Source organism: Hemicordylus capensis, chromosome 1 (genome assembly GCF_027244095.1).
Source record: "Hemicordylus capensis ecotype Gifberg chromosome 1, rHemCap1.1.pri, whole genome shotgun sequence".
Lineage (NCBI taxonomy): Eukaryota > Metazoa > Chordata > Lepidosauria > Squamata > Cordylidae > Hemicordylus > Hemicordylus capensis.
In genome coordinates, this window is record NC_069657.1 from 137,533,752 (window position 1) to 137,547,929 (window position 14,178).

Consider the following 14,178-nt stretch of genomic DNA (forward strand, 5'->3'; position numbering starts at 1 on the left):
AATCATCGCAGCTGGGTTAACTCCTCCATCGCACCTTCCCCCTATGCTACGTTTACAAATCATTTGATGAACGCAGCTGAAGTGCACCCTGGATAGCTGGTGTCATCCCCATGTTACAAGTTTTCTTGACTTGTAGCACAGGCAGGGGACGAGAGGGGAGTGTTAAGTAAACGACAAAAGCTAATATAATGCAGTGTGACCTTTGAACTAGGAAGCCCCAAGTCCACATCTCAGTTGGCCACAAAACTACTGTATGCTCAGCCTCCCATTGGCTAAGTGGGAACAACAACACTGGCTGACTCTACAAGGATATGCTACATATTTCAGCATGTGTGAAATGCGATCTATTATTATTGTTAACAATGTCTGATCAATTCATGTTTTCTCGCCATCTGCTGCTGTCCCTGTGCCATCATCATACCTGTACCACAGAGAAATGCCTGGATACGGAAGAGTGGACACCCCTCAGGCACTCATTGCTTTAGAAGGGCACACACACACACACACCCCATTCTCAAACCTCTGCACCCCAACCCCAGTGCCTACCTTTCAGCTCTGCATAATCCAGCATGGCTCCATTACTCCTGGGGGCCGAGTGGCTCTTCTGCAGCATCCTCATGCGGACTTGCTCCTGCACCCGAGCACTCTTGAGCAGCTCAGCATCCTGCGCCTCGTTTTTTCTGTCCAGTTGCAGGTCTGAGGGCAGCGCCAAGGAGCACACACCATCCTCCGGCTGCAGAGCCGACAAGAAGAAGTTACTTTCTTGCATGGCAGCTGGGCAAAGAGTACATTAAGCAGTCAGGCTTTTCCTGCGGCCAACCCTGCAAAGCACTTAGGTCTTCTCTGGAGCGGAGAGAAGCTCCTCAGGGGGCTTCCCTCGGCCCTTCAGCTCCTCCTGTACCCTCTTCTCGGAGCCCAGGCAAACCAAGTGGTATGTTGACACACCCAAGAGTTCAGGGCTTATTCACAGGTGAGTCCAGGTGCCTGTCAGGCCCTCCCTATGCCCAGGCAGGGCAGTTTGCCAAAGAGTTTCTCCACTCAGTCAGGGCACAGACATCCACCCTCTTCCCCGTCCCACGCCATCCCTGTCCTCCTCCAAGCCTTGGTTGGTCTCCTGGGACCGGGAGTCGCCTGTCTGCTTACTGGCAACACACACCTCCAGGTTTACACCCCTTCCCCTAGCAACTGACATCAGCAGGGAGGCCGGCTTGAAGGGAGGGCAGGTCGGCCAGTTCCACCTTAAGCAGGTGAGGCCTTTGGAGAGCCGTGACTTTAAGGTGGAATTCGAGGATGCAGAGATGCAAGAACTGGCTGGGCCCGGCCCTGCCCTACACTTCGTCAGCTGTGTAAACGAGCAAAAGCGGTTATGGGTGCGGTGCCTCTGGGGCGGTAGGAGCGGCAGAGAGTTATGTGCGGCGGGGCGTGGGGGCTCAGTCTCCCCCTCTTCCTCCTCTGCTTGCAGCGAAACCTTTATTCAGCAGAACGAGCCTCGCTGACTGTCCCGCTCGTTCAGCTCCCCCGAGTCTCTGGCCAGATCAGACTTTGATGTTAACCAAGTGCAGAAATGCTGAAGAGGGAAGGAAGGAAGACACACACAGGGCCGGCCCGCCTCGGCCGATCCCAGCTTTGTTCCTTCCCTCCCAGCTTGTGAAATCCCCACACTGCACACATTCCAAACACTGTGTGTGCTGTCGCGGAGGACGCCAACCAAAGGCGAGGGCGGGCGCTCGGCAGCCGGCAGGTCAAAGTCCCTTGGCATCCCAGAGGCCATTTCCCTGCAAAGTGTGAGGAGGAAGTGCCGGGAGCAAATCGTTTGCCCTGGCGGCGCTGGGGTTGAAGGGAGGGGCGTGGTCATGGCAGCAGCAGGTTACTCTCTTGCGACAGCAGCCATTTTCTTCGACAGACGCGTGTCATGGGGGTTAAACATGCCGTGCGGCTGGTGACGGCTGGGCTGGCCCGAAGGGATTCTGCTTTGGTCTGCCACTCCCTGTCGCTTGTCACTTTGTCACAAGCTAGAACGTGCAGTGTGGAGTATATGCAGCAAGTTTAATGAAAGGGGAGCGCCATTGCTTCGCCTTTTTGGGGAGGGTATACAATATACAGTACAGGCACTTGTACCGAGAAGAAACTGGGGAGAAGCAGCAGCAAGTGGGAGAGAGAGAGAGAACACCGCCACAGGAATTGTCATAGGTTAACTGCAACCCAGGCAGGAGATTAAAATTGCACATGCACTGTTCTTGCCTGATATACCCGTCAAAAGAGGCAGCTAAGGGGAGACATGATCGAGGTGTATAAAACTATGCATGGAGTGGACAGAGAGAAATTTTTCTCCCTCTCTCACAACACTAACTAGGGGTCATCCCATGAAACTGTGGGAAAAGGCACCACCCGCTTTCCCAACTCTGAAGTACTGATGGTTGGGAAATATAGGACCGACAAGAGGAAGTACTTTTACGCACAGCTGCATAATTAATCTATGGAATTCTTTGCCACAGGGTGTGGTGATGGCCACTAGCTTGCATGGTTTTAAAAAGGCCTTAGACAAATTCATGGAGGACAGGTCTATCGATGGTAGGGTTGCCATGTCCCCTGGAATTTGGGGTAGCCCCTGGATTTTGGCTCCTCTACCCAGCTGCTAAATTCCACCTGGATTTACATAGATTTCAAATGCATTGCCTTGATTGCTTAGATTTTACTCTGGATCCGATCACATGGGAGGGCAGAGAAGGAGGGAAAAGTATACAAATCTGTCAAATGAATAAATAAAATGTAAATTAGTTGCAGCATAATTTGCATAATATTCAAATTATGTCACCCGGATTTGAGAAGCTTGGATATGGCAACCCTAATCAATGGCTACTAGTCTGGTGGTTACAGCCTCTGAGGAATGATGCCTCTCAATCCCAATTGCAGGGAAGCAACAGTAAGAGAGAGGGCATGACCTCACCTCTTGCCTGTGGGCTTCTCAGAAGGAATCTGGTGGGCCACTGTGTGAAAGAGGATGCCAGACTAGATAGGCCTTGGACCTGATCCAACAAGGCTGTTCTTATGTTCTTATCCCAACAGGACTTTTCTATGTTTTCGGGGTTGGAACTAGGGAGATGATTTTGATCTGCCTGTTCTGGATTAGGGATGTGCACAGACTGGTCCGGGGGCCATTATAGAGGCCTCCGAACCGATTGGGCCGGTCCAGTGGTGGTGGGTGGGGTGTCTCCCTTTAAGGGGTGGTGGTTTGCACTTACCCTTCCCGCCACTTTCCCCCCACCGGCACTATGTTTCTGGGAAAGGTTTTGGGGGTGGCAGCGTTCCTCCCTGCCAGCCCTGCTCCCGTTCTTGTCCAGAAATACCTGAAGTAATGAGCATGCATGCGCCCGCTGCTGTGCGCGCGCATGCCATGCACGTCACACGCTGTGTGCGCACACTGCATGTGTGACGTGTGCATGCAGCATGTGACATGTGCAGTGGGCATGCGCATGCGCGCTTGTTACTTCCGGTATTTCCGGACAAGAACGGGGGCAGGGGCAGCAGGGAGGATAATTAACTGGCTACTTAGTAGCTCCTTCTTAGTATAGTCGGAGCAGGAGCGGAGCCAGGCAGGTAGCAGCGCGTGTGCATCCGCCGCAGCCCCCTGGCCCCACCCCCTGCGTCTGATGCCAGACGCACCCAGCTAGCCATGCCCCCGCGTCTGTCGTCAGACGCGGGGGCGTGGTCTCCCTGCCAAACAGGGCCGCCCTGCCTTAAAGGCAGGGAGAGCCGTTCTGCCCATGCTGCCAATGCTGCACAGGCCGATCTCTCTCCTAAAATGGGGCCACGTAGCCCCGTTTGCGGGGGTAGATAGATTGGCCCTGCTGTGTTGGCAGTGGGACCAGGAGCGGCTCCGGCCACACTGCCAATGTAGCATGGGCCGATTTCGGCTCCAAACGGGGCTGCGTGACCCCATTTGGGACTGAAATAATGCCCCCAGGTCTGACGGGGGTTCTTTGAACCCGTTCGCCCAATGGTGGCTCCACCCCCGAGTGTGAGTTTACCCACCTGTCACATGGGAGACCAGGATTCAATTCCTTCATGGGGAGATACTGAATTTAGTCAGATGGAGCTGTAGCTCAGTAGTAGAGTATCTGCTTTGAATGCAAAAGGTCCCAGGGTCAATCCCTGACCTCTCCAGGTAGGGCTGAGAGAGACTCCTGCCTGAAACCTTGGAGAGCCACTTGCTGTCATTGTAGACGGTAATGAGCTAAACTGACCAATGGAGTGACTCAATAGAAGGCAGCTTCCTGTGTTCTTATGGTTGGTTGGGCTACTTAGTTGAGGCTTGGCAGACTTGAATATTTGATCAGCTTTCCAGCTTTGGGCCTGTTATTCCAGACTTTAAAGTGCCAGCCACTCAAAAGACTATCTTTAATTTTGTTATATGAATGAACGACACCAGGTGCAGTGGGACTTTTGGACAAGATGATAACCCAAATCCTTACAGTAAAATCTGACTAGCAGCTAATACGGGCAAACTATCCTCTCTCCTCTTGCACGGTGCTAAGAAGGCTTATTCATCTCTAAGAGAAACAGCAGATTCTTCTTGTAGATAGGCTTGCCTGAGGCTTGCAAGGGACAATAATCAAGACACACAACGTTCCATAAAATGGTTTTCCCTTAGGTGGTCTCCCCTAGCCAAATAATAATTAACTAGCGTTTGTGAAGCACTGTCAGATGTCCAGATGAAAGACTCTCTGGACGTGTTCAGCATTAATCATGATAATAGTGAAGCCCAGCCCTGCTTAGACTGTCAAATTCTGCACAGCACAGCACAGACAATGCTGAGTATCCAGCTATTAAATGCTCAGTGACTAAAATATGAATAATCCCTCTGGGTTAGGAAAGCACTCCCAAATTAAGAAGACCTCGTTTTTGTTTTAAAGTGTCCCTCTGTTAACTGGTGGGAAACTGAGTCATGCAGTGAGAAACTATTCAGTCAGAAACAGAGCAAGGCTTACTCAGCAGTTCCCAGGACTGCACTCAAGTCAAATTGACCATTTGCCTTCTTTTGAAGCATACTTATAGTAGTTGGTATCCCTGTTGATTTTAAACCATAAAAATGCCCCCAAGATGAGATGGATGAAAGGAAGCTATATTTTTATCCTGCCTTTATTGGTTTTGGCTGGGAAGGCTATTCATGCTAGACATTCAAAATTCCTGGCAAACGCTGGGTTATTTCGGAAGCAACATTCTAGTCTGTAAGAGCCCAAGGCCAATGTCTGTTCCCCGCTCCCACCGACTCATTCCCAGATGACATAGTGCTGACTTAGGGTAAGAGAATCCTGTGACATCATTTCCTCATGCCTCATAGCAAAAAAGCAGCTAGGCAGCAGTAGAAGGTAGCTTTTCATAGAAGGTCAGTTTTTGGTAACCATCATGCATTACATTTGGTCCTTATCACTCAAAATTGAATCTTTGGAACAGAATCTGATACATTTTCTATTAGACTGTTTCTAGACAAAGGCTGCTTTAGATGTTATGTGCATTCAGTATTCCTTACATATTCAAGCCACATGGAGACTGTGATGACCCCATCCCTAATTCAATTCCCTCTCACTCTGGCTTAATGCTACAGTGCTAAACAAGCCATCAAAGAAGTTGTTTTGCAGTTAACCTGCGGTTCTTCTATTTACTTCAGAGGTGAGTGATGGGAAGGTTCATGTGATTAGCCCAACCATGAGGCAAGGTGAAGCCTCCACCCTCAAGCATTCTGTCCACCTAAGGGAGCGGGCAGAAAACGTCTTTGCACTTGTATTCCCCTGCCAGCTCCTTTTCTGCTGCCTGGGGAGCAAGGGAGGATTTGCCAGGGGGACTTTACCCCTGCCCTCCAGGTGAATGAATCACCCCAGATATGATTCTTGCTCAGTGCCTTGGACACAGAGGAAAGATGTACTTACTTTTATGTACTGAGTCTCTTGATATTAGAGAAATGAACTTACCAACCTTTGACTGCACTGTGAACACCAAGCAGGATATGTATACACTAGGTCATGTTTATGAGTCCTGTCACTGACATAACATGAGGGCGGGGGGCAGGGGGTCTACCCTGTATTCTGCAACCTGCAGATTTTCTTATCTGAATGTTTAGCTGCACTTGATCTGGTCTTTCACTCTCATCAGGGTGGTGTTCTGTGATTTCCTCATTATCATGGACAGACCACCATCTAATTAAGGTTGGACTCACAATCACACCCCACCTCCACAGGGGTGAGGGGCCTATTAACATGATTGTCCCAAGAAGGTTATTTGATCCAATTGGATTCCAAGAAGCTTTGGAAGGATCTAGTGTTGGCTCTGCTGGTGATCCTGTTGATGCAAACTCACCAGGGCAGTAGACAGGATCACTCCTAAGCATCCTCTCTGAACTGCTTCGAAACTGGCCCCTTGGTATATGGAAGATCTATGGGGGCTGAAGCAATCAGGAAGACAACTGGAGTGCAAGTGGAGAAAGACTCAACTCTAATCCAACAGATTATAACATAGAGCGCATTTGAAGATCTATGCTCAGGTGATATGTGCAGCAAAGATGCAACTCTTTTCTGCCCATATTGCATCTGCAAGCTCATGCCCAATGAAGTTTTTCAGGGTTGTGAGAGGGCTAGTGTGTGCTTCTCCTCCCTTGAATCATAATTTGGAACCATCAATTGCCCTCTGTGACATCTTTTGAGTTCTTTGTGAATAAAATCTCTTGTATTCAGGCCAACTTAGATTGTGTCTAAGTGTCTTTATGTAACTCCTCTTATGTTTTTAGGCTGGATCAGTTTTTGTTTATGACTCCTGAGGATGTGGACAAGCTGTTTGGAACAGTGCAAACTACCACCTGTTCTCTTGACCTTGTCCAACATGGTTTATACCATCAGACAATGGGGTTGCTGTAAAGGACCTGGTGGATATTATAGATGATTATCTGAGAGAGGGCAGGATCCCTCCTTTTCTTATTAGACCTCTTCTGAAGAAGCCTACCTTGGATCCCTCGGAGCTGAGTAACTATAGGCCTGTCTCCAACCTTCCGTGGCTGGGCAAGGTAAGTGAGAGGGTGATGGTCTCCCAGTTCCAGGTGGTCTTGGAGGAAACTGATTATCTAAACCCATTTCAAACTGGCTTTTGGGCGGGCTATGGGGTGGAGACTGCCTTGGTCGGCCTGATGGGTGATCTCCAATTGGGAATTGACAGAGGAAGTGTGACTCTGTTGGTCCTTTTCGATCTCTTGGCAGATTTTGATACTATTGACCACAGTATCCTTTTGGAGCTTCTGAGGGGATTGGGGGTGGGAGGCACGGCTTTGCAGTGGTTCCACTCCTGCCTCTCAAAAAGATTCCAGATGGTGTCCCTTGGAGACTGCTGCTCTTCAAAATCTGAACTTTCGTATGGTGTTCCTCAGGGCTTCATATTGTCTCCAATGTTGTTTAACATCTACATGAAACTGCTGGGAGAGATCATCAGGAGATTTGGTGTGGGGTTTTATCAGTATGCTGATGACACCCAAATCTATTTCTCCATGTCAACATCATCAGAAGAAGGCATAACATCCCTAAATGTCTGCCTGGAGACGGTAATGGACTGGATGAGGGATAACAAACTGAGACTGAATCCAGATAAGATGGAGGTACTTATTGTGTGGGGTTGGAACTTGGGAGATGATCTTGATCTGCTGGTTTCTATATGGGGTCACACTTCCCCAAAAGGGACAGGTATGCAATCTGGAGATGCTTCTGGATCCAAACCTCTTCCTGGTGTCCCTGGTTGAGGCAGTGGCCAGAGGCGCTTTCTATCCGCTTCGGCTGACATGCCAGCTGCGTCCGTTTTTTGAGATAAACAACTTCATTGAGATCATCTGGAGAGGTTCGTCTGCAGTTGCCACTGGCTCATCTGGTGGCTACTCAGGAATGGGCCTTCTCCATTGCTGACCTGAGGCTTTGGAATGTGCTCCCTATTGAAATAAGAACCTTCCCATATCTGACAACTTTTTAAAAGGCAGTCAAGACACAATTGTTCATCAAGGCTTTTAATTAGATTTACAGTTTTTAACAGTTTTTACACTGTGTTTAAAATTTAAATTGTTTTAATGTTTAAATTTGTATTATTTTTATTGTAAACCGCCCAGAGACATAAGTTTTGGGCAGTATATAAATATGATAAATAAATAAAATAAATAATGCCCAACAGTGGTGCTTTATAAAAAATATAAACAGCCTGAGCCCATAATCTGAAGTTGATAGCATATATAAAAGATGTTTTTAAAATTATTAAAATTAATTCTAATTAAAAGCCTGAGAGAACAGGAGGGTCTTGAGGTGCTTCCTGAAAACAAACAGAGAAGGAGATGCTCTTATTTTAGCAGGAAGCTTATTCCAAAGTCCTGGGGCAGCCACAGAGAAAGCCCGGTCCTGGGACACCACCAAACGAGCCGGTGGAAACCGTAACTGGACCTCTCCAGAAGATCGTAACAGGCGGCAGCAATTATGACAAAGGAGGCGCTCTCAAATAGCCTGAACCCAAGCCATTAAGGGCTTTATAGGTAATAACCAGCACTTTGTATTTCACCTGGAAACATACTGGCAGCCAATGCAGTTCTTTTAGAACTGGTGTTATGTGGTTCCTTCGTGTTGTCCCAGAGACCAATCTGGCAGTCACATTCTGTACCAATTGTAGTTTCCAGACTATGTACAAAGGCAGCCCCACATAGAGCGCATTACAGTAGTCAAGCCTGGAGGTTACCAGTATATGTACCACTGTTTTAAGGTCATTCGCCTCTAGAAATGGACGTAGCTGACATATCAATCGAAGCTGATAAAAAGCTCTCCTGGCCACCGCCTCTCAGCCTAGAAACCAGGGAGAGCTTTGGGTCCAGGAGCACTCCCAAGCTACGTACCTGATCTTTCAGCGGGAGTGTAACCACATCCAGAACAGGCAGATCTAAACTATCTCTCCGGTCCTGGCCCCCTACAGTCACTCTCTCTCTCTATCCGTTCTGTTCTGTCCAACTCTCGGTCACTCTATGGATCACTGCACTCCATGCCGTCCTATCTCGTACAGCTTCCTTTAATTCCGCCATGATCATTCCAGTGTCATTTTTTATGATATCCAGCCACCGAGTACAAGGCCATCCTCGTCTCCTTCTCTTGCTGATCATTCCCAGCATAATTGTCTTTTCAAATGAATCAGCTCTCATGACATGACCAAAATATGTCAGTCTTTGGTAATCTTAGCTTCTAGCGATATTATTGGTTTAACTCTATCTAAAACTTCCTTATTCATGATTCTCGCTGTCCATAGGATACACAACAGTCGCCTCCAACAACACATCTCGAAAGCCTCCATCCTTCTCCTATCTGCCTTCTTCAAAGTCCAAGTTTCACAGCCATATGTGACTATTGGAAATATTATTGCATTAACTAATCTGTATTTAGTTAGGAGACTAATATCTTTGCTCTTCCAAATTTTATTCATGCTGATCATTGCAGTTCTTCCAAATGCCTCCTGATCTCAGGGCTACAGTCACCAAATTGATCAATTTTAGAGCCAAGTCAGTACCTCCATCTTATTTGGATTAAACTTCAGTTTGTTATCCCTCATCCAGCCCATTCCTGCTTCCAGGCAGGCATTTAGGGAGGATATTTATTTGTTGTATTGTTTTATGCCTGTTTTTATATGTTTTTATACTCTTAGCATGTTGTTTTTATTGTGTTTTTATTGTATGTTTTTAACTTTTGTAAACCGCCTTGGGGCTATATTTTAACGAAAGGCGGTATAAAAATGGAAAAATAAATAAATAAATAAATAAATATGCCATTTCCTGATGAGGTCAGCATGAAGAAAGTAAATCTGGGTGTCATCAGCCTATTGATAACACCCAGCAGCAAACTTCCTGGTGATCTCTCCCAGCAGGTTCATGTAGATATTGAAAAGCATTGGAGACAGTATGGAGCCTTGTGGGATTACACACTTCAGTTCTCGCTTAGCGGAACAACAGTCTCCAAGCGACACCATCTGGAATCTGCTAGAGAGGTAGGAGTGGAGCCACTGTAAACAGTGCCACCCAACCCCACCTCCCTCAGGTGGTCCAGAAGGATACCATGGCTGATGGTATTGAAAGCTGCAGAGAGATCCAAAAGGATCAGCAGAGTCACACTCCCTCTATTGATAGCCAGTTGGAGATCATCCATCAGGCCGACCAAGGCAGTCTCGACCACATAGCCCACACGGAAGCCAGTCTGAAATGGGTCTAGATAATCTGCATCATCCAGAACTGCCTGGAGCAGTATATGCTGGAAATGCTTGAAACGGAAATCTGCAGGGGTGTCTCAAAAACCCATTTGGGCTGAGTTCAGCATATGGTTGTGACATGCACACAACTCCCTGGTCAGGGGCTAATGTGACTGGATGTCAGCACTGATTGACTGAAAACCACAGTTGCCATGTGATGAGACTAGGGTGGCCAGATGCAGAGGAAGACAGGGTACTTACTTTAGTAATTGTGTGAGAAGGGGGAATTGAGAGGTGCATCTTTTCTTACCCATGCATGAAAACTTGCCCTTGTCAAAATCCTCTCTTTTGCACAAGTATAAAGATACAACAGGAGCCCTGTCTTCCTTTGCACATGGTCACTCAGGTGATATCACTCATGAATCACCTTGTCACAGAGAGGACTGCACTGTATCACTAATCTAATCCTTATTTGGCTTTGTGTGAGATACAAAGATCTTTACATTCATGTCTCTCACACAGAGGCAATCATTGGCATTTTACATTTCTCTATAAAAGGGGAATATGGTTGAGTTCTCACATAATTATCTGCTCCCATAGTTTGGGTTATGAATTTAAAAGGAGCCCAGCATGGGTAGTAAGACTACATGCAGAGTAGAAGCTGAAATATTCTCAGATAACTACACAACACGAGTGGTTTTAAAACTTTCTGCCTTCAAGGAACCTTTTCCATATTGACTTCTTGTTTGCCAGGAAACCCCTGCACATCAGCTGCGGAACCTCATGAACTGTATAGGATACGGGGTCATATTCTAGGATGCATAGTCAGTTCACGTGGAGTACAGTCCAATATTCCTCTGTGGCTGCACATCACACTATGCTGACCACGCAAATGGTCACTGCACATGCAGAGTGGCCATGTGCATGCCGCTGCCGCACGCAGACTGCTGGGAACAAGCTGTGTGCAGTCTTTTGCATGCCACACCGGTCCCAGATGAGCGGTGGGGCAGTGGAGGAGCAGGTAAGCACTCTTGTCCCTCCTTTTTAAAGGAACTGATCTCCTCCCCACCCACAGCTGCTGAGCCAGCTCATGCTCATCCCTAGTTGCCTTCCAAGGAAAGCTAGTCTGCCATTACGGTTCTTTTTAATTAATAAATAAAAAGCATTTATATCCCACTCTTCCTCCAAGGAGCCCAGAATGGTATACATGGTTATGTTTATCATCACAACAACCCTGTGAAGTAAAATAGCCTGGGAGATACATGACTGTCCCAGAGTCACCCAGTGAGCTTCATGGCTGAGTGGGGGTTTTGAACTCAGGTCACTCCAGTCCTAGTCCAACCCTCTAGCCACTGAAAAACCTGTGACAAGCCTCTGAGGAGCTCCATGGTAAAACAGAAAATAGTCTGAAAACAACAACATTGCAGTTTATCTGGGCATCTCTACTCTGCAGTATGTTTGAGATGGATTTGTACATCATTTTGCCATCCTTCGTTTTGGATATGTGTTGCTCCCCAGAATGCATAGAGATGCATCCTCAAAGGGCCAGTTTCTAAGAATATACCTACCAATACCACAGATGATTTTGTGCTTCTCACTGGCATGGTACCTATAAGCAATCATGTTACCAGCAATGTCCCAAAATGACCCCTTTAGGGTCTATGTATGGGAAGCTCCACAGATATCATAAAATGCCAACTTCTGTGTGGTACAAGTACATGCAAACTCACCCTTAATCATTATTCTGGCCTTGGTCTTAGCTGGTAAAGCATGCCTCTGTTAAACTTATTATTGCAACTGTCTCTCTATAAAGAGCAGGGTAGCCCAGGACAACAGGTTAAGCCTGGGACGGGTAGTCAGAGCCCTTCCCATAGAAGTGCTCATGCTGCCACAAATCAATGGAGGCTTTTTGAAATCCACCTGTCTGCATTTCCAGCTGCTGTGGTTTAGGTTTTCTCTCAGCTCAAATTTCTCTCACAGCCAGTCACAAAAGCTCTCTGAAATCTACCCTTGTGGGGCAATCAATAAACTTTTGTCCCCACCTAAGTACCAAAGCTGCCTTGTCATTAATTGGGAACCCAAGAAGAAAACGCATGAGAATTGCCTCCCATGAAAAGCTGTGAACCATCAGCAGCAGAGACAACATCATGCATCAATGCAAAGAAATTCTAACAGATGGCAACCGAAGCTGCAGATGGGAGACATTTTGAATCAATATTATGAACATTGGGGTTGGGTTGTTAATAATTTTTACAGCACTTTTAGCACATAAAGAACTTTGTGATTTTTATCTGGTTCATGTTCACAAGGAACCATTGAGTTAGGTAATAAATGAAGCTTTACAGGTGGTGGAGGTGGTGGTGGTGGGGGTGGGGGTGGTGGCGGTGGCGTCATCGTCAAGGAAATAAGGCACAGCTTAGTGACTGATGGCAGTGCACCTGCTCTCTCCTTGAGGAACCATGTGGTCTGAGTTGGGTGTGGATGGATGGTCCTGCTGTGCAGCAGAAGTTGGACTAAATGAAGATATTAAGCTGCCTTATGCTGAGTCTGGCAGTGGTCTTTCCCACCCCTGCTAGGTGAGATCCTTTTAACTGAAGATGCCAAGGACTGGACTTGGGACATCACAAGAACATAAGAACAGTCCTGCTGGATCAGGCCCAACTTGGCCCATCTAGTCCAGCATCCTGTTTCACACAGTGGCCCACCAGATGCCTCAAAGAAGCCCACAGGCAAGAGATGAAGGCATCCCTCTCTCTTGCTGTTGCTCTCCTGCAACTGGTATTCAGAGGGATCTTGCCTCTGAGGTTGAAAGTGGCCTCTAGCCACCAGATTAGTAGCCATCGATAGACCTGTTTCCCATGAATTTGTCTAAGCCCCTTTTAAAGCCATCCAAGCTAGTGGCCATCGCCACTTCCTTTTGGTTTCCTCAATTCCTGGCCGCAACATAGATTTGTATAAGGGCATTATAATATTAGCATTTTTATTTTCAAACCCCTTCCTAATGTTCCCTAGCATGGAATTTGCCTTTTTCACAGCAGCTGTGCACTGAGTCGACACTTTCAACAAGATGTCCACCACAACCCCAAGATTCTCCTGGTGAGTCACTGACAGCTCAGACGCCATCAGTGTATATGTGAAGTTGGGGTTTTTTGCCCCAATATGCATGACTTTACACTTGCTTACACTGAACAGCATTTGCCATTTTGTCACCCATTCACCTTTGGAGAGATCCTTTTGGAGCTCCTCACAATCTCTTGAGATTGTTCACTACTATAAATGAACAAGAGTTCATGACTATAAATAGTTAAATGTCATCTGCAAATTTGGCCACTTCATTGCTTACCCCGACTTCTAGATCATGTATTAACAAGTTAAAGAGCACCAGTCCCAGTACAGATCCATGAGGGACCCCAGTTCTTACTTCCCTCCACTGGGAAAATTGTCTATTTATTCCTACCTTCTATTTCCTGTCCTTTAATCTGTTACCAATCCATACATGGACATGTCCCCTTATCCCATGACTGCTAAGTTTACTCAAGAGTCCTTGGTGGGGAACTTTGTCAAAGGTTTTTTGGAAGTCCAAGGATACTGTGTTAGGGATGTGCATGAGTCTCAATTAATGCACAGATTCGAAGCACAGATTCGGCACCTTCAAAACTGTGGAAAGCAGGTCTGTACTGGATCCTCCTCCACTGCATGTAGTTTCATGCTGTGGCAGTGTGCCACCCAGCACTCCTCATGTGGCAGCATGCACATGGCCTCTGTGCATGCACTTGACAGTCTGAGAAGCCTGGGATGCAAAGTGGCAGCAACCCTGTTGCCAGACAAATGCATTGCTAGATCGGAGACAGGAGGGGTGGGGCTGGTGCTTGAAGAGACGGTCAGTGAGAAGCAGTGCAGGCATGGAGCCGGTGTGATCCTGGGCATGTCTGCACCTCCTCC

The 14,178-nt window shown here is 47.2% G+C and overlaps 1 protein-coding gene across 2 annotated transcripts in view; it reads right to left on the reverse strand.

Moving 5' to 3' along the window:
- Window positions 1-1,822, reverse strand: part of PKP3 (plakophilin 3) — a 59,896-nt gene extending 58,074 nt beyond the window's left edge. Inside the window, exons 1-2 of one of the 2 annotated variants that reach the window (XM_053261571.1) lie at window positions 1,157-1,822; window positions 547-733 (exon numbers count right to left, since the gene is read on the reverse strand). In XM_053261571.1, coding sequence (XP_053117546.1) covers window positions 547-733; window positions 1,157-1,192 — 223 coding nt within the window. In that variant the 5' untranslated portion in view covers window positions 1,193-1,822. The remainder of the gene's footprint in view (window positions 1-546; window positions 734-1,156) is intronic. The other variant, XM_053261580.1, reaches the window with a different exon arrangement.
- Window positions 1,823-14,178: the final 12,356 nt, after the last annotated feature.